The sequence below is a fragment of the Apus apus genome, chromosome 28 (genome assembly GCF_020740795.1).
Source record: "Apus apus isolate bApuApu2 chromosome 28, bApuApu2.pri.cur, whole genome shotgun sequence".
Classification (NCBI taxonomy): domain Eukaryota; kingdom Metazoa; phylum Chordata; class Aves; order Apodiformes; family Apodidae; genus Apus; species Apus apus.
Window position 1 is genome coordinate 1,173,935 of NC_067309.1, and position 18,701 is coordinate 1,192,635.

The 18,701-nt window shown below is 55.2% G+C and overlaps 1 protein-coding gene across 1 annotated transcript in view; it reads right to left on the reverse strand.

Annotated features, from left to right (window-relative positions):
* The window catches only part of HDAC7 (histone deacetylase 7), a 76,176-nt gene extending 59,862 nt beyond the window's left edge, over positions 1–16,314 (reverse strand). The window contains exon 1 of the mRNA XM_051641489.1: positions 16,213–16,314. Within this exon, the coding sequence (XP_051497449.1) occupies positions 16,213–16,231 (19 nt within the window). The 5' untranslated portion in view covers positions 16,232–16,314. The remainder of the gene's footprint in view (positions 1–16,212) is intronic.
* Positions 16,315–18,701: the final 2,387 nt, after the last annotated feature.

The window sequence follows — 18,701 nt, forward strand, 5'->3', positions numbered from 1 at the left end:
AGGCAGACCTGGTGCCACCAAGTGGCCACCAAGACACACAAAGATGCCCTCGAAGCTCCCGGGGAAACATGAAGAAACCTGCCTGATCCAAGATGAACCAGCAAGGGAAATAAATCCACCAGCTCCTGGGCACCCCAGGGGCTGCTCTCACCCAACCTGCTGACAGCCCTTTGGACACCAGCTCTCCTCTTCTACAGGACAAGCTGGGAATTTTCGCTTGTTCCTCATTTTTCCCACCTCAGGCTGCTCTCCTGGGGGCATGGCCTCAATTCCCCACCAGACCCAGCCAGGTCTCTCTTGTCCCCACTCAGAGTTTTCCTGCTCGAAGCAAGACACCCCCCAGGGATGGGTTTTTCCTTCCACAAGGTCTCATCTCTGCTCCCCCTTTACAGCCTGACCACGAACCAGAGGCCACAAGGACCCCCAGAATTGCCCATTAGGCTCAGCACGACCAACACTGTTATAAATACCATGAAAGAGCCTCTCTTTTGAGTTCTTACCTGAAACCAACACCCTTCAAAAGCTTCAGACCTTCCAGGACACCATTACCCAAGGGTTTGCACCAGCACCTGGCACCTCAGTTGCAGCTCATGAAAAAAAAAACCTCATGCCCTCCAACACAAAGGGATCTTCTGGCAGCTTTTTTGTGCTCATCTCATCCTTCCAGTTACCCTGGAACATCCTCAGGGGCTTGGTGCACCCTGACATCTCCCTTGCAAACATCTCAAGCTGCTTAAGGCTTAAATACAGGAGGAGAGAGTGAGTGAAGGAGCAGAGAGTCTGCTACATCTCCCTCCTGCTCCTGGCTAAGCAACCCTAATTGACTCTAATTTGCCCTAATTGCTGACCAGGATCAGGTGGTGCCACCTCCAGCTGTAGAGAACAGCCCTGCAGGGGCTTTCTCGGCCTGGAAGGGGTTGTGGGAAGCCTGGGATTGAAACCCCTCCTGCTGCACCAGGGCTTCAAAGCTTCTCCACTTCCTTCCCCACTTCTCAGCAACGTCCCATCAGGTGCTGGGCTCCCTTGGCCTTAGTGTCCTGTCCTCTCCCTCTCCTTTCTTTCTCCCTGTCCCCCTCAAAGCCAAGGTCAACCCTCCAAAAGTCCCATCAAGTGCCAACAGATCAGGAGATTTCGTTGTGATACTTTAGAAGAGCTGGTTTCTGAAACATCCAGGGCACCCTGAGCACGAGCCCAGCTTTCCCTACAGCCCAGAGAACCAAAACCAGTTGGGTTTAGCTGGAAATTCCAACGTAAGGAAGAGCTGCAGCTAAGGTAGAGCATCGTGGTTGGGAACCACAGAGCTAGAGTCTCAGGGCAGCTCAAGTCCACAGAAGCTGTGGGTGACACAGCGACGTGGTGTCCAGCCAGCAGTGCACACGGGAGGGTGTTGAGGAGCAGCAACCTCGGAAGGTGAAAAGCTGTAGCTGAGCATCTAGCCCGGATGCTGGAGAGCTCTGGTGTCTCTCAAGAGCCAGTGCTGCCCTCCACCACACTGAACCCAACACCTTTCTGCCCTGAGAGAGGGGACTCATCTCCTCCTGCCAAGAGGTTGTCACGGGCTGGATGGTGAGCAACTGATGGTGAAGATGAGCAGGAGCTGCCTGCCCTGCTGGAGATGAGGAAGGGGATGGACAGAGATCCTCTGTGCTCAGCCCTTTCCTGTGGCCTGTCCATCTGAGCATCTCTCAGCTGCTTGAAATCCAAGGGGCTGCAGCAGCTGAGGGGGATGGAGATGCTGCCCTGGGGCTGCCCAGGCAGGGACAACCTGGTACCCACCACACTGCAACGGGTCAACTGGGCTAAAAGTCCCCAACTCCTACCTGCCCTTGGGCAGGGTCCGGTCTGGGTGGGAGGGTGCTGGAGCACCCAGCACAGCACCCACAGGCTGTGTGCTTCCTGAGAGAGGCTCCCAGGGCCCTCGAGCAGCTCCCTCAGCACTGAAGAAGGTGAAAACTCACAGGTTTCCAACCCTCTGGAGCCTCCTGGTCTCCCTGCCTCTCCCTTCACCCCCTCCACCACCACAGCTCCTCATCCTCCCGCCCAGCCAGGGGTTACCCGAAGCCACCCTGTGACAGTGGCAACCCCAGCAACACAGCAGAGGGGAAGGAAAGCCCAGACACAAAAAGATGGGTTGGACCAGAGTGGCCCAGAGAGGACAAGGATACCTTTGTTGTCAGTGCTCATCTGCCCGGCCAGAGCTGCCTGCTGCCCTGGAGGTTTCTGTCTCTCTGTTGCCCGGGTGCATGTGACAGTCCCCAGGCAGAGCAGCTCTTTAGTGTGGTCTGCACCGTGTGTGGCGAGGAGCCCCAGCCCAGCTCTCTGCCTGTCTTCTGGGTGCAGTTTCCATGCCTGGTTTCAGAATGACAACCTCTGGGGCTGCTCTGCCTGGGGCAGCCTCTCGCTCGCTCCGCGCAACTGGCTTTATCTCGCATCCTTTCATTTTCCTCTCACACCCCAGCTGGGGGCCAACGGGTTTCAAAATAAAAATGAAGCTGCCAGAAGCTCCTGGGACTCAACCAACCTTTCTGCAAACGCTCGGAGCTGTCGCAGAACATGGCCTCTTTCCATCAGTGCTCCTGCTGGTAGAGCTGGTCACCCGAGGATTCCCGGACAATGAGCATCCCAGGAGCAGATGCAGCAAGATGCCCCCGTTTTACATCTGGGGAGACTAAAATTGGAGCAACTTTGGAGCCACCCACACTCACCCAGGAAGGGAAAAATCAAGAATTTACAAGGCAGAGCTCAGATTTCCAAAGGGCAGCAGCAACCACGGGCATGGGGGCCTGTCCCAGTTAACCAGACAGAGGGAAAACCAAGGAGATGCCATCCCCTGGTGGCACAGGCAGGACCAGCCCATGCCCAGGTGTCCCAGGCTTGCTCTGGGGCACTGGAGGAGAATGGAACAAAAGCAGGAATGGCCCCAACTCCCCGTTGGGCACCTCAGAGCATCATCCTCCCTGTGCTCAGCAGCCTGTCCCTCCCAGGCAGGATTTCCCTGCCAGGCTCTGGCTCTGCTTCCATGGGGAGCAGATGGAGGAACCGGCTCCCGATGAAGCTTTGGAGAGGGGTGGCTGTGGATGGGAGGGCCCGGAGGTTTGGCTGCTGCAGGAGCAGCCAGGCAGCCCGTGGCAGGGCTCCAAGAAGAAGGATGCCAGGAAGAAGAGGGTGAGTTCACCAACTATCGTCATTCGAAATGGCTGGAGGGCAGAGAACCTGGAGTGGTTCTGGCTGCTGGGAAGGACAGCACAGCTCAGACAATGTCACTGTGTCTTTCCAATCCCATCCCAACCTCCCCCCCCCACCACGCTGGTGGGAATTAAGTCTTCTGCCTCTAATTGTCCTTCTGTTCCCAAATCGTTAGCGTGAGCTTTTAGTCTAAATAACTTTTAGGTTGAAGGCAAATGGCAAATCAGGAGAGGGCCTGAGTGAAGTTTCCATGAGGCAGGAGACTCCTCCCTCTCCCCTGCCATGAGATGAATTGACTCCCACCAAGTGACAGCCCTTGCCATGGGGCTGGAGGTGGTCTCCAGGGCCATTCAACCCAGGGTCAACATCTACATGAACTAAGTAACGTGGTGCAAAGTTGCCCACAGCTGCCCCCACCCCACACCCCCACTCCTGGAGTATTCCCCACTGTGGGATGTGTTGCCTAGGAACAAAAGCCACCAACTATAACTGGGTACACGAAGAGAGGAGGAGAAATTGAGGGAACACAAAGGCAGGAGGAGAAATTGAGGGAAGACAAAGAGAGGAGGAGAAATTGAGGGCACACACAGCAATGGACCCCCTGTTATTTTGGGGGGGATACAACTGGGAAGGAAAAGTGCCCAGGCTCCTGGGTAAAGCTCAGGAAGACCCAAACCCAACAAACCCTCTGAGAAAACTCAGGGATTCACTCTCCTAAGCCACGTCCTTTTCCTTCCCTTTACATCACCAAGGTACCAGGCAGATAAAAGATGTTCCCCAACAGGAGTTTACAAGAGTTGCAAAGTCAAATCATCTTCTTATGCAACAACCCTGCAACTTAGAAAACCTGAAGCTGTAAGACATAAATCACCCACTAACTGCCTGGGGTTAAAGAGAAACTTCCTCTCATAGCAACCTGTTGCACCAAGGCCTTTCAGGGGGAGCTCCTGTCTCCTGAAATCTCTGTGGGAAAGGCTGACTGGAGCCAACCTGTTGGCTTGATGGTCCTTCCTGTGCCCTTTTGCTCTGATCCATTCCCTTGTCTCTTCCTCAATCCCGTGAGCATCGGGGAGGAGGAGCAAACCCTGCTTGGTGCTGGGGCTGCCACAGCAGCTCAGCTCCAGCTGAGCTTGGTGCCACCACCACCACCGTGTCCCCGTTGCCTCAGGCCTGCTCGAAGGACCAGGGACTTTAGCACCTTCCCCAGCTCTGACTCATGACCTGGAGAACTTCATGAGGGGCTGGTGAGCGCTGCCAGCTCTGCCTTGGGCACAGCCTGTTCCTGCCAGGCACTTTGTTGGTGCCTTCCCAGGGAAAGGCTGGAAGAGGCTCTCAGGTGGGGCACTGCCTTACCCTGGGGACACAAGTGGGAAACCACAGCAGGACCCTGCTCAGAGACACCCAGCAGAGGCACCAAGACCACCCTGCAGCCCCCACTGCTCCCTGCCCGGGGGTGAGCTCTGCCACGGGGCCAGACCCCCCACCTGCTGCCAGCACTTGCTTCACAGCAAACCCCCCTGGGAGCCCAAGCAGGGGGTCCCAGGGGAGATACTGGCTGAGAAGCAGCAGCTCACACCCCTCCTGGGGGCTGTTCTGCATCCCCCAGAGCTGCCCACGATGCCACGTGCCCACCCAGCTGCTGGAAACCAGCGCCAGGTCCAGAGCCTGGCAGCAAAGTCTCCTTCCTCCTGCTCTGCTTCCCATCCTCCTGGTTCACTTCCCACCCTCCTGCTTCACTTCCCTCCTGCTTCACTTCCCACCCTCCTGCTTCACTTCCCATCCTCCTCCTTCACTTCCCACCCTCCTGCTTCACTTCCCACCCTCCTGCTTGGCTTTCCATCCTCCTGCTTTGCTTCCCATCTCTTCCTTCCCTTCCCACCCTCCTCCTTCACTTCCCACCCTCCTGCTTCACCTCCCACCCTCCTGTTTCACTTCTCCCAGCCCACCAGCCATTTCTGGCTGAAACCTGGCTTCTTTCTGTCCTACCCCTTGCCTCCCTCCCCAGCAAATAAAACAGAAGCAAAGAGAAACCACTGCAGGTGGCAGCCTCCAGCCTCCAGCCTCCAGCCTCCAGCCTCCAGCCCGGCGTTAAGCCAGGAAAAAACCCACCAGGGCAGGGCAAGATGGAGCTCTGGGTGCCCCTCTGCCTGCTGGGGGGACCCGTGGGGTGCAGGGGAGCTGGGTGCTGGCGTCCCCGTGCTGTTTGCTTGGTGCCTGCTCAGCTGGGGTTATTTTTAGCCGGTGACGCCGGGGGATTTCGCTGCCGGACGTCCGGTCTGCGCCTCTTTCTGGGAATCCCAGGGCTCGGGTTGTAAACAGCCTCATTCAGCTGCTCGAGAGGCCCCGGCTCGTGCGGGGAGGCACAAGGTGTTGAGTCAAACAGGAAAGTGCTGCCCGAGCAGCCCAGCCGGGGATGAGCCAGGAAAAAAAAGCTCCAAGTCCTGGTCCCGCAACCCAGCCCGGAGCAGCTGGCCCAGGGGACACTGCCCCTGGGATGGGCAGGCTGCACCAGTGCTGGTCCAGCTGAAGGAACCCAGGACCCCTCCAGCATTTCCAGGCCATGGATTTATAGGGAGAGGCTGAGGGAGATGAGGTCGTTTAGCCTGAGGGAGACTCAGGGGGGACCATCTCACTCTCTTCAACTACCTGGAGGAAGGTTGTGGTCAGGTGGGGTCTGGGCTCTTTTTCCAGGCAACTAGCAATAAGACATGAGGGCAGAGCCTCAAGCTGCTCCAGGGGAGGTTTAGGTTGGATATTAGGAAGCACTTCCTCATGGAAAGGGTGATCAAACCTTGGAATGGGCTGCCCGGGGAAGTGGTGGAGGCACCGTCGGGTGTTCAAGGAAAGGCTGGAGGTGGCACTTGGGGCCGTGGTCTGGCCAATCTGTTGGTCATAGGCTGGACTTGATGATCTTAAAAGTCTTCTCCAGCCTTGGTAATTCTGTGATTCTGTGATTTTGCTCCCTGCAAACCCCCCCTGCACACGAGAGCTGGGCTGCCTGGGGAGCAAAACCCTCAGGGACAGTGAAATCCTCACCTGTGCTTCTCTACAACCCAGGGACCACGGAGCTTCGTTATGTGACCTGCACATCAGAAGCAACATTTTTGACACGTGGCAGAAGTCGGGGTGACACCCACCCAGCCCTTGGGATGCCAGAGGGTGGGGGTTGGTCCCTCTCAGCCACCCAGGTCCCCTGGCACCCCTTGGGTGAGTTCAAAACACACCTGGGAGCTGAGCCAGGGTAGAAAAGAAGACTTGCACGGCTGAGGCACGAGGGATTGGTGGCCCAGAGCCCCGGTTTCAAAAGGAGCTGAGTGTAGGATGCTGTAAAGTATCTAAATCTGGTTGGAACATGAGTCATACTGAGCATCCTGAGAGACTGTGGCTTCCAGGGCACCGCGGCACCCGGTGAAGTAGGACAAGTGCACAGTTGTGCCCATCTCTTATCTGACTCATTTCGGTGCCTGAGGGGAAACCCTGGCATTGATAAACAGCTCTTTGCTCCCTGCCTCCGCATTTACTAACCGAAATCTGGAGTCTATTTTTAACCCCAAAACACCCACTGCAGGGGGGGGGGGAAAGGCAGCAGCGGGGTCGGCCGGCACGGGGCTGAGTGTGTTTACCAGGGTGATCTGACTGTGCTGTTGGCAAGTTACCAAGCCAAGTGAGACCAAAACAAGTCCCACGGGCACTTTTCCACGCTCAGCACCAGCACCGAGCCCCCGGATGGGGTATGCAAAACTGAAAGGCTCCAACTTTTGATTTTCCAGCACATCCCCTGAACAAGCGTCCTGTTTAACCAGGTCAGCAGGGCTGTTTAACCAGGTCAGCAGGGCTGTTCAACCAGGTCAGCAGGGCTGTTCAACCAGGTCAGCAGGGCTGTTTTCTGGGGGTCTGGCTCTTGGGAGCAGCCAGGCAGAGGGGCCAACATGCTGGGAAAAGCCTCCAGGTTGGAGAGGAGCTGGCACTAGGGCACAGAGGCCAGATTCAGGCCACGCCACTGTTGGAGGGTTATTTTTTGCTTCTCGTTCTCTTCCCTCCTGCTCAGGGTTATCACAGAATGGTTAAAGGTTGGAAGGGACCTTAAAGATCACCAGGTTCCAACCTCCCTATGCCTTGATAAACCCTCATTTGCCAGCCCAGCTGAAAGCAGGAAGGGCAGGGGCAAGGAAAACCCTGTCAGAGCCCAGACTGCTGCCCCCAAGGTAACACACACCTGAGCGCAGGTGAGAAGCTGCAGCCCCTGCTGGGAGCTTGGAAGGGAAGTTGAAGCTGGGGTTGGCAAAGGTACCAGCTGCTTCAGGTGCCCAGGGGAGGGTTTTGGTGCCCAGGGAGGGTTTTGGTGCTCCTGCAGGGAAGGGTTGGATCCAGCCTGGCTTTGTGGGCAGGGCAGGACACCTCCTGCTTTCTCCATCCTGGTTTTGGAGGATCCAAGGGTAAGGCTTCCTCAGGGAAACATCTCCACTCCCAACCATGGCAGGAGGGAAGAGAGTCTGGTTGTAATTCCTGCCTGAACAAAGGCAGCCTTTAACTGCAGCATCCCATCCCTGCCACGGGACGACACCCAAGGCTTCCTCTCCAAAGCCCCCACACCACCTGCCAGGGCTCGGGTACTCATCAGTTCTGGGACAGTTTTTTCTGGCTTCAGGAACATTTCTGAGGCCACAACACCCAAATACTTTAGCTTTTCCCTCAGTTTTCCTCACCTTTGCCCTGATCACTGAAGGCAGCACGAGGCTGTACCTCTGGAGGGAGATGATCCATCCAGGAGCCCCTCTGGGCTGTTTTCTCCCGTCTGCTCAGAGTCTCATTCCGGTCGCCCTCGCTCTGGGCGTTTCAGACCAAAGCACAAAGCTGAGCAGCCCATAAATCAGACACAAATCAGCCTTGCAAGGCCAAGAAACGGGTCCCCATTTCCCCACCCAGGAGCCACACGCTGGTGGGGAGGGTGGGTGGTGTCTGTCTGGGGCTGCAGCTCCTGCTCCGGCTGTTTCTGCTCCGCTGCCGAGATGCACAATAAAACCTCCATTTCCTGACACACATGGGATGAGGCCAAGGGGTCGTGTTTTGGACAACCTGGCTTTGCCATGGCAACCGGCGGTGATGTCACCAGCAGGCAGTGATGGGAAGGGGCCTGGGGAATGATGAGCTCTCCAGGAACCAGGCGGGAGGGGAGGCTGGGATGGCGGGGACACGGGAGAGCAGCTGGGCAAGGTTTTCCTTGCAGAGCCCCAAGCACCAACAGCGGCCAAGGCACGTGGAGGCTGGTGCTGTGGCTGTAGCAGAGCCCACCCTGCCCTCTCCTTCCTCCCCTCCCTCCCTGCCACCCCCCTGGCATCTCACCCCCTGCAGCTGAACTGCCCCAGCCAGCTGCTCTTGCACAACCCCGGCTAAAACATCCAACCCTCCCTCCCGTGCACGGGCATTTGCAGGATCAATCCCTCCCACCTGTCACCTCTGAGCTGCCCTGCTCCCCCTTCCCCTGCTTCGTCCCTACAGCAGCTCTTCTGCCCATCACTAACTCCCTCCCTGCAGGGGAGCCCCTTCACAACAGCAAAACCATCACAGCCTTGGCCAGCCAGGGACGCGCGGCCCCGGCAGCCGCCGCGGGGCAGTTTGAGAGCTCCCGTGCAGGGGTGTCCATCTGTCTGTCCAGGCTTCCCGTGGCTGCAGCCATCTGCCACCACAGTGCTTCACCTCTGGGCAGCAAAGCCCTGCCTGGGTTAGCTCCTAGATGCTACTAGGATGAACACACAGAGCAAAAACATCCCCGTGCACGTGGAGCTGCCGAGGACTCGCTGCTCTGCCTGCGGGCGGGGAGACAGAAAAGCCCAAAATGTCTCTTTCCCAGCTCAAAACCACCTATGCAGGTGGGAAGTGTCAGCTCTCAGCCCATCCCTGGCTCCTCTCTGGTGCTGCACGGGACTGACCTGGACATGCAGTTGGAGCCAAGGAGGGAACAAGGCTGGTGAGATACCAGAGATGAGAAACCAGCCGCCGGCGCTTCCAGGGCAGCTGGGAAACCCCATCCTTGTCAGCCACGATGGGCAGGGGGGGCACAGCCAACCATCCCGGGCTTAACTGGGGATAAAATCTTCACCTGCTGCATCCTCAGAGCATCCATCTGCCTAAAGGTCCTCCTGGCACAGCGAGCAAACCTGGCAGATTTGATCCAGGTCTGGGTTTTAACCCCCTGCTCAGGTGCCGAGTCTTGACACGACACCGGGCACGTCACGTCAACGGCCCGTGACAAACAAACCCTCCTCAGCTGCACGTTAGAGAGTCCCCTGAGAAAATCCAACAACCAGGCACGTCAACCAACCAGCAGATAGAGGTGGGGGAGACTTGCAAACAAACCAGGTGCTCAGGGGTGGAGATCCACACAAAGATAAGGCAGATGCTGCCCGTGGTAACCCAGAGGTGTCGGCAGAAAAGTGTCAAGACCAAACGTGCTGAGTGGCAGGAGGTTGGGTGCTGGTGTGAAGGCACCACAGGGACTGGCTCCCTTGCAATCCGGACCCCATCACAAGATTTTAGCCTAAAAGGAGCCATTTCCAGCAAAAAGCATCATGCAGTGTGCCCAGTTCATGGAATCATCATAGAATCATGGAATGGTTTGGCTTGGAAGGGACCTTCAAGATCATCTAGATCTAAACCCCTGCATGGGCAGGGCCACCTCCCACCAGCCCAGGCTGCTCCAAGCCCCATCCAACCTGCCCTTCAACACCCCCAGGGATGGGGCAGCCACAGCTTCCCTGGGCAGCCTGTCCCAGGCTCTCCCCACCCTCCCACTGAAGAATTTCCTCCTCATCTCCAACCTCCATCTCCCCACTTCCAGTTTCAAGCCCTTCCCCCTGCTCCCATCCCTCCTGCCTTTGTCCCAAGTCCCTCCCCAGCTTTCCTGGAGCCCCTTCAGATACTAGAAGCCCACTTGGAGGTCCCCAGTTGACTCAGGGCTGGCTCTACACATCCTTCCCACAGCCACCCAGCACCACTTGCAGGAGAGAGGGGGGGGACCCAGAAGAGAGAAAACAAAACAACAACACGAAAAAAACCTTCCAAAAAATGTTGCCCAAGAAGTGAACACTCAGCAAAGAGAGGTTTCCTGCACAGTGAGAGTTGGCTGGGGAACCAACAGGAAATCACTGCTTCCTGCCTGCAGAGGAAGCTCCTATCTAATGCCTGTGATCAAAAACAAACAGCACTTCGATTAAACAAACAAAGGAGCTCAAACTTCACCAGCTCACGGCCTGGGGCAGCTCCAGCCCCAGGGAAAGGCAGCCAAAAAAATAAAGAGGTTGGTAACCTTGAGAAAGGGCCTTCTCCTCTTCCCCTCCGGGTGAGGCTGGACGTGAGGGAAGCTGGAGGGATCAGGCCACCTCCTGGCCCTGGAGCTGGTTGGGTGCTGCCAGCCCAGGGACCAGCACATCCCAGGGAAGTGGACGAGGTCCCTGACTCCCGGGGCTGGTGAGGAACCACTGGAACTGCATCTGAGCTCAGCCCCACACGTCCCCAGGACTCCCAACCTCATCCAGCACCTCCCTCCTCCAGCCCTGAAGAAAAGCTGGAGAAGCTTCTACACAGGGACAGCAGCAGCAGCTGGTGCCTTCAGAGCCTCTGCAGGAGCTGGGAACAGACCTGGCCTCTCCCACAGCCTTCAGGGCTGTTGGAACCCTGGAGCTGGCAGAGCCCACCTCTGTCCTGCCCCAGACCCATCCCAGCTCCCTGGGACTCCACATGGATGGAAACCCTGGGTCTGGCCTCTCCTTTGCTTGTCTCAGCTTTGGTTTGAGATTTTGTTCCATGTACAGGAATGTTTTCCTTTCTGATCTGCTACAGAGCTTATTTTTGGTTGTTGCTTTAATGCAGATTCACTTGTCTTAACTATCATGAATTCAGGAAATGGGAAGGAGGATCCTTTCTTACTCCATCTGAGCAGAGCAGGATTTCTCATCCCTGAGCTATAAATCACTTCTAGTCACACAGCAATATCATCCTGAGCCTTTCTTAATTCCAGGGTTTCACCTCCAGGAAGGGCCAGAAGCTGCTGAGGCTGGGAAATGCCCAGGAGCCTCAAGATGTTTTTCCATCTTACTGAAAACCTTTTGTCTGGACTAATCCCAGCAAAGAGATTGAGCTGAAAAAAAAAAAAATCAGCAGGATTCCAGAGCCAGGTCCTTCCCATCCCAGTGTGGGATGCCAGGGCTCAGATCAGCCCCTGGGCCAGGAGAAGCAGATTCTGCTGCTGGATTGAGAGTCACAGGAGCTGGGTCTCACCAGTGAAGGACCAACACTGACCACGAGGTGTTTTCCTGATTTAAAGCACAAAGAGGTGGAGGAAACAGTTTTGCTCCAAACCTGAAGCCTCAGGATGTCTCCTCCAATTCCAACCCCATCTCTGGGAAGCCCAAATTCCCTTCCAGAGCCATTCCCTGTCCCCAAAACAAGCCCTTGCCTGCCCTGGGAGAACATCTGCCTCCTCACAGGTCCTCCAGCCTGGTATCCAGCCCCAAAGCTCCAGCACTGCTCACTCTGCACGTGTCTGGTGCTTTTCCAAAGCCAGACTGGCTGGAAAACCTGCTAATAATAATAATAATAATAATAATAATAATAATAATAATAATAATAGAAACAAAAGGCTGGGGGTGTCCTGGGCTGAAAGGGAACACACTTTTCTGTCTCACTGAGCTGGTTGAAGAACAAAGGAGAGGGAGAAGTTACCAGGGAGGAGCAGGTGGGCATGAAAACCAGCTAAAGCAGGCTGGCCCACAGGGTTACCAGTGTCCCAGCTTGCTGGGGACCAGCAGAAGCCACAGCCTGGTAGCCCAGGGCTGCAGCAGCACTGGGGGGAGCTGGAGAGAAGCTCCATCTGCTCCTGTTCCACACTCCACCCAGGGGTTCAGGCTGCAGCACCCCAGGTCCCAACACACTCACCCTGATGCTGCAGAGCTCAGGGATGGGTTTTACAGCCCTGCAAAACATCTGCCAGACACAGCACGAGGACTTGCTGGTCATTTCTGTTCATTCTGCGTTTGAAAGATGCCAAAGCAACAGCAAAACGGATCCAACTACAAGGCTGAGGGAATAACTCTTCCAGAGTTGCCAACAGCCCCACTATGGTCTTGGACAGCAGATTTCAAGGGTGGGGGAACGTGTGTGGCCACGAGGGGCTTCCTGTGTGGCCACCACACAAAACCTCATGATTGAGCAGCTTGTCTGGTGACATTAGAACCATCAGGTGCAGCCACCACAATTCTGCTCAACACCTGCAACTCAGGCAAGGTTGATTTTTTTTTTTTGCCTCACCTGCCTAGTTTGTTCAGGGGGTAAAAAAAAAAAAGTTTACCTGTTTCCTGGCATTATCACAGGTTTTGTTTGCTTTTCAAGTAAACTTCCTGGGGCACTAACCAAGCCCAAATTAATAGATATTTAAAGTGCATCTTCCTGATGACACACACACATTGCACGGCTGAGTCTGCCCAGAAGGGACACCAAGGGTCACTGGAAATAGGGTCAGAGCTGGGTACCTGTCACTTCCCACCCCATCATGTCCCATCACCTCAATCCCAGTTTACCAGCTTCTCCAGGAGGCCTTTTCTAGGTGCTTTGTCCCAGTTTCCCTTCCCTGTGAGACACACCCCACCGAGAGACCCCTTCACCAAGGGAACAGGGCCAAAAAGCCAGGACTATGAAATGCCAGAGTCTCTGATATTCCATCAAGAAGCCACATCCACTGGGACAAGAGCAGCTCTGGTCCTCCTGATCACTCCTGCCTTTGCCCAGTCCTGCCCATTTGCCTACTGGTGTGACACTGGGGCTGTGGGAGGGCAGGGCCATGGCATCCCCATGCCTTGCCAAAACCCTTCAGCAGGGACAATATGTGAGGACCAAGAGTCAGGACATGGGCTGAACACAGAGCTCCTGAGCTGAAGGAACAGCCTCTTGGAGCATTTGCACTTTGAACACTCTTCTCTGGGTCTTTTTAGACAAGGTCTGGTCCTTCCTACCCCAGAACTGCAGCCCTGGCCAGGTGGGTTGTTGATGCTGTTCCACCCCTTGCTGGAAAATACAGGCAACATCCCTGGAAAGTTGTTTGCTACCATGGAACTGCTGGCCACTTTCCTCATTGTGAAAGTGCCAAGAACACAGATGAACTCCTGGAGGCTGCTATGGAGGGGACTGTGGGCACAGAGGAGAGGAAGATGCTCAGTGGCAGAAGTGGCACTAAAGTTCTCATCTGCTCCTGAAAATCCAGGGAACACAACTACCCCTCTGAAAAGCTCCATTAAATCTGAAGGTTTCATCTACATTTCTATTAACACATGTCAGCTCCTGCTGGACAAATGCCTGTCCCAGGCAGTAGCAAAACAGCCTTGGAGGTTTCCTCCTGCCCCTGACCTGAGATCTGTTCAGTATCAAGCCTGAAGATGCTCATTTCACCTCCCTCATTCTGCTGCTTTAAAGCCCAATTTAATAAACTCCCAATTAAACTGACAGGGTAGAAGGCAACTGTGACTGCTCCCCTCCTCTGATGGGCTCTGCTCCTCCCTGGAGTCACCCTGTTCATGTCCATCCAGCCTTGTGGCCATTCCTGAGCCAACCCTACCTCATCTCTCCTCTCTGTCCCATGTGTAAAGTCATGAGCTGCTTCTCCTAAAGACCCACCAGGAGGATTCCACTGATCCAGATTAGAAGGTGCACGTCAAATATCTGCTGTTGGCTCAGAAGAGAAGTCCCCAGAAGAGCCTCCTCCCCTCTGCCTGCAAAGGGAGGGAGCCAGGGCTGAGCTCCTCCACCTTCACTTGGATGAATTCCACCTGACAAGCCCGTACACGGAATGAAGGAGACCAGTAAAGCCACTGGAAACCTTCCTAATGGGAGTTATCCCAGCCTCTCTCTTCCTCTTCTTGGGCAGAAGACAGAAATTTGGGAAAGTCACCTGTAATCATGGTTTTAAGATACTTCATCTGAGGATCAGTGGCACCAAGGCTTGCTATGGGCTTTCAGAGACAATTCTTTTCCATCCCCAATACCTCAGATCCCCTGTGGCAATTCCTGGCCTAAAGATACTGCTTCCTGTGAATCATCTTTCAGCAGCAGATCCTGGAGGCAGATGGAGATGAAGGAGACACTCAGAGGTGGGGGGCACAGAGACATAGGGTCATTAAAGAGCAGCATCTGGGCTGTATTGAGCTGCAGGCAATGGACTCCTCAACCCAGGAGTCATTCCATGCCACAGTGCCTTTGGCAGTGAATCCTTAAGGACTTTCCCACCAAGGCCACCTGATCCCACCAGCATCACCACATCACCCTGCTTAAGAAGCAGCCCCTCCAACCTAGTTCAGCTGAGCTGTGAACCCACCAACGGGGCAGCTCGAGAGGTGGGAGAAGCAGCAGAACTGCTGGAGCACCTTCCCTCCCAGGAGAAGACCTCACCAGCTCCCTGCCCCTGGCATTTTCAGGGTTACCAGCCTGCCCAGGAACATGCCAGAACACAGCAACCTTGCCCCTCAGCACACAAAGTTCCCATCTACAGAAGCACATGGGGTCCCACCAGCCTAGCCCACCTCGTCCTGCAGGTTCCCACGCCACTGCCCAGTGCACCCCTTCTACCTGGCACTGCCACCAGTTCTCCCCCAAGCAACGTGGACACAGGGAACACACTGCAGGTTATTCAGCAAACAGAGGAGTCAATACAACTGGAGAGAGGGGACTGTGACCTCAGGCACCCCTCAGAGTCACCAGCCCCGCTGCTTTGTTCCCGTTGTCACCCAGGCAAGGTCAGTTTGCATTAAGGGTGGAGGCAAAGAGAGGGGGCTGCTACACCAGGGAGTGTCCCAGAGCTCAGTGGACACAAGCAAAAAGATTCCACCAGCTGAGGGGGTTTTAGCTGCTTGCAAAGACCTGCAGCCAGGGCAGCAGAGAGACACCAGGAGCACAGAGCTGGTTTGGAGCACAGCAAGTGTCCTGGGAAGCTGCTCTGGAGGAGGAGCTGGCAGGTTTACAATGTGCTTTTCTGCAGCCTGCAATCCCTTGGGAAGATCTGAAGATTTGTCTGGGATAGGCCTTCTTGTCCTTCACTGCCTGCCATGTGAACCAGCCAGTTTCCCAGGAGGGTCAGACTGGGACCCCACATTGGACGTTGCTCGTTTGGCAGCAGCTTTGTCACTTGTCCCAAGCTCCCTTAATTGCCCCACTCTGCTGCTGAGACGTCCTCTCTTTTCCCTCTGGTCAAAACAATCTGAACAGATCTCTCAGGTAAAATGAGACTCCAGATACTGCTCTTTACACCAACACACACTGTGCCTCTCCCTGCTTTCTGTGGTCCCCAGCACAGACCAGTGTCCCCCAGCACAGACCAGTGTCCCCGTGGCTGCGAGGCCCCGATCCCTGCCCGCAGCAGAAGCTCCTCCGTGCTCCAACCCAGCTCCCACTTCACTATTCAAAACAGGCTGGAAAATTCCTACGAGGCTGTTGGAAAAAGCAGGAGAGCAGCAGCAATGCCACCAGCAGCAGGAAGGTCCACGGCACCCACGCACGGCTCCGCCACCGCGCGCCCGGGGATCCAGCATCTCCCACCTTTTCCAAGCTCCAATTCCCAACGTCACCCCCAGACTGCAGAGCCCCAAAGCCGTGGGGAAGCTCTCCCAGCCCGCAGCCCAGCTCCCAGGCACGCCTGATTGCATCATGGTTGTTTTCCTTTCCCTGTGGGACCAGGATTCCTCCCACCTGGCGGAGGTTTTTGCCCATTCTCCCCAGGAGCAGAACCAGCGGGGGACCCAGATCCAGGCTGGGTGGCAAAGCCTTCTCCAGCACACGTGTCCCACGGGGACAGCGTTAGCACTTTTCTCAGGCAACACAGGGTTGAGTTTGGAGAGTTTTAAAGCTTTCGGCATCTGCTCTGGTGCTATTTGATCCCCCCAGAGCAGCCAGAGGACCCTGGGGCTGCGGGAACAGGCACCAGAGCCCACCAGGAGCGGCCGCGTTTGCAGATGCAGTGACCAGCAAGAGCCACTGGCTACTCACCCTGGCTTTGTCCTTGCATCCAGAGGAATTAAAGCCCTTGGAGATGAGGTCTCATTGTTCAAGATGTGCTTAAGGGAGGCAGCTGCTTTCTTTATATCTCAAGATACACTAAAGTTCAGGAAGAGAGAGAGAGGAGAGAGAGAGAAAGAGGGGACGGCGAAAGGGGAGGGACTGAGAGAAGGGCCCAGCGGCCGTATAGAATGACAATGGAAGGAAATGCTTTATCAAACCTAGAAAGCCAACCCTGTCCTGGGAACACAGAGGGAAAGAGGGGGGGGGAAAAGAAAAAAAAAAAAGGCACACCAAAACCAAAACAACAAAACCAAACCTTGCAGAAGAAAAGCGAGTTCCTCCCTTGGCAGCACAACCCTCCTCCCCAGCACAGGGTGAGGTGAAAACCAACGGGCTCAGACCCTTTTTGTTGTGTTTTTTTTGCATTAAACAGAAGTTTCAGTTATTTTAAAAAGAAAAGGAAAAAAAAAAAAAAGAAGAAGAAATCCAACAACCAAACCCTGCCCGGGAATGGGAATGTGACGCTCTTCCCCCTCCCCCAGCTCCAGCCTTCCAAGTTTCTATGAGTCAAACGTTTGCAATGTGTTACCGAAATGTTACCAAGCTGGAATGCAGCATCCGAGAGGGTTTAGCTCATAAAACTTTTGTTTGTTGGCTGGGAGAAAGTGTCACCGGCAGAGAATTGGGTTCTTCTTCTTCTGCCTTTTGGTTTTTCCCAGCTCTGGTTTATCCAGAGGGGGTTAATGGTCGCGCGAGGCGGCGTCAACATCCCTGTCCTGCATGGGAAGGGGAATCAGAGCAAGGGAAACTGTCAGTCTGATGGAGCAGGTGGGAAAGGGAGAGCCTGGGAGAAATTCAACTCCACAGACATCCCAGGGATGGACCTCAGCTCCTGAGGCACCAACGTCGGGGCCAGAAAAGCAGGATTTGCTCAGCTGACGGTCCTCAGGTGTGTCCCAACTTTCATCCGAGTGGAGCAGCTCCTGGGCCCAAGGTTTTCCAGCAGCATCTGCTCTGGGTTTGCACACATGGAGCTGCTCAGTTCTTTCCTCAATACCTGACCAGCCTAACAAGGAGCAAACTGCTTTAATCATGTTGAAGTCACCACTGAAACCAGTGTCTTTTTTCCTCGTTGGAGCGTGCCTGGCGTTAACTCCTGGAAAGTCATTTTATCCCTTTCAAGTCTAGTCAAATCCAGTATTTTCCAGTGTCACTAAACACCCAGTGGAATAAAGGCCTGAGAGGCTGTTGGGTTTTGATGTACTGAGCAGATTAAGGTCCTTCAACAACTTAACCACACGTCCCTCTCTCCCCTGTTCCACCTTGACGAGCTGATCCCTGCCCTGCCTGCCCTTCCTTCCAGGGATTTGTCTGGGGAAAAACACATTTCAAACATGAAATCAGCTGCAATTAGGGAAAAAAAAGAAATAGCTCCCTATTTGAGGATTTTAGTTTGAATTTGTTCAGAGAAATTAAGCCAGCAGCTCTCGGAGGTGCTAAAACACCATCATAATGCTGGGGAGATGTTTCAAAAGCACAGGACTTGTTTAGGTGCCTCCATCTCTTTTTCACTCAAGTTTTGGGCATTTCTAAAGAGAAGCTGTGGGAGCTGAAGAGAGGCCTTAATCTCTGCTCACCCAGGAGAAGCTCTCCAGGATGAGATGCCATTTTATGCCTGTTCTTAGCTCCATTCCCACTGTTGTCCCCCCCCATCCTCCAGGATCTTGGCCACACCACTACCTGCCCTGGAGAAGCCACTGAGGGTTGTGCAAAAGGCCAGTGGGGCCTCCTACACGCTGAGGGACACAGGTGTGGCATCTTCCAATAGATCTGTAGGGAAAACTGGGCCACAGCACAAAAGTTTTGCAGCTCTGAGCTGCCCTGGTGGGAGCACCAAGAGGAGAGCCTGGGAATGGTGAGCGTGGGAAGGGAAGCAGGAACGTAGGGGAGAAGCTGAGGGACTGTCCTTCTGCAGGGCTTGTAAGCCTTAGTCTTTCCAGGAGGTGGCTCCTTCCACCTGGGATTCCCAGCCCCAAACCACTTCCAAGGCTTGTAGCCTTCACCTCTCTGAAGGACCTTGTCTTCAGGGTTCAGCTCCAGGGGGAGGACAGTAATGCTCTTCCTGCCTCATCCATTGCCACCCCAGTGTCCCTCCCAATGGCAGCAGCTGCCCTGACACAGGGGGCCTGGCTCTGCCTCTGTCTGAGGGAAGGAAGGTCTCCATCAGCCAGGAGAACCCTCCCAGGAGCCCTGCAAATGGATGGGCTCCACCTCTTCCCCTGAAGCTGCCCTGCTTTGTGCAGAGAGCAGCACGCAAATCCTCCCCAGAGGGGGAGTCAGGGCTCCCTGCCCTGCTCCTGGGTTGGAGAATCATCATCAACCTGTCCTGGCTACTTCCAGCCCAAGCACCAATTATCCTTTCATTCCAGCTGGAGCAGGAGCAGTGGAGAAGAGGGAGCACCATGGGCCTTCTCTCA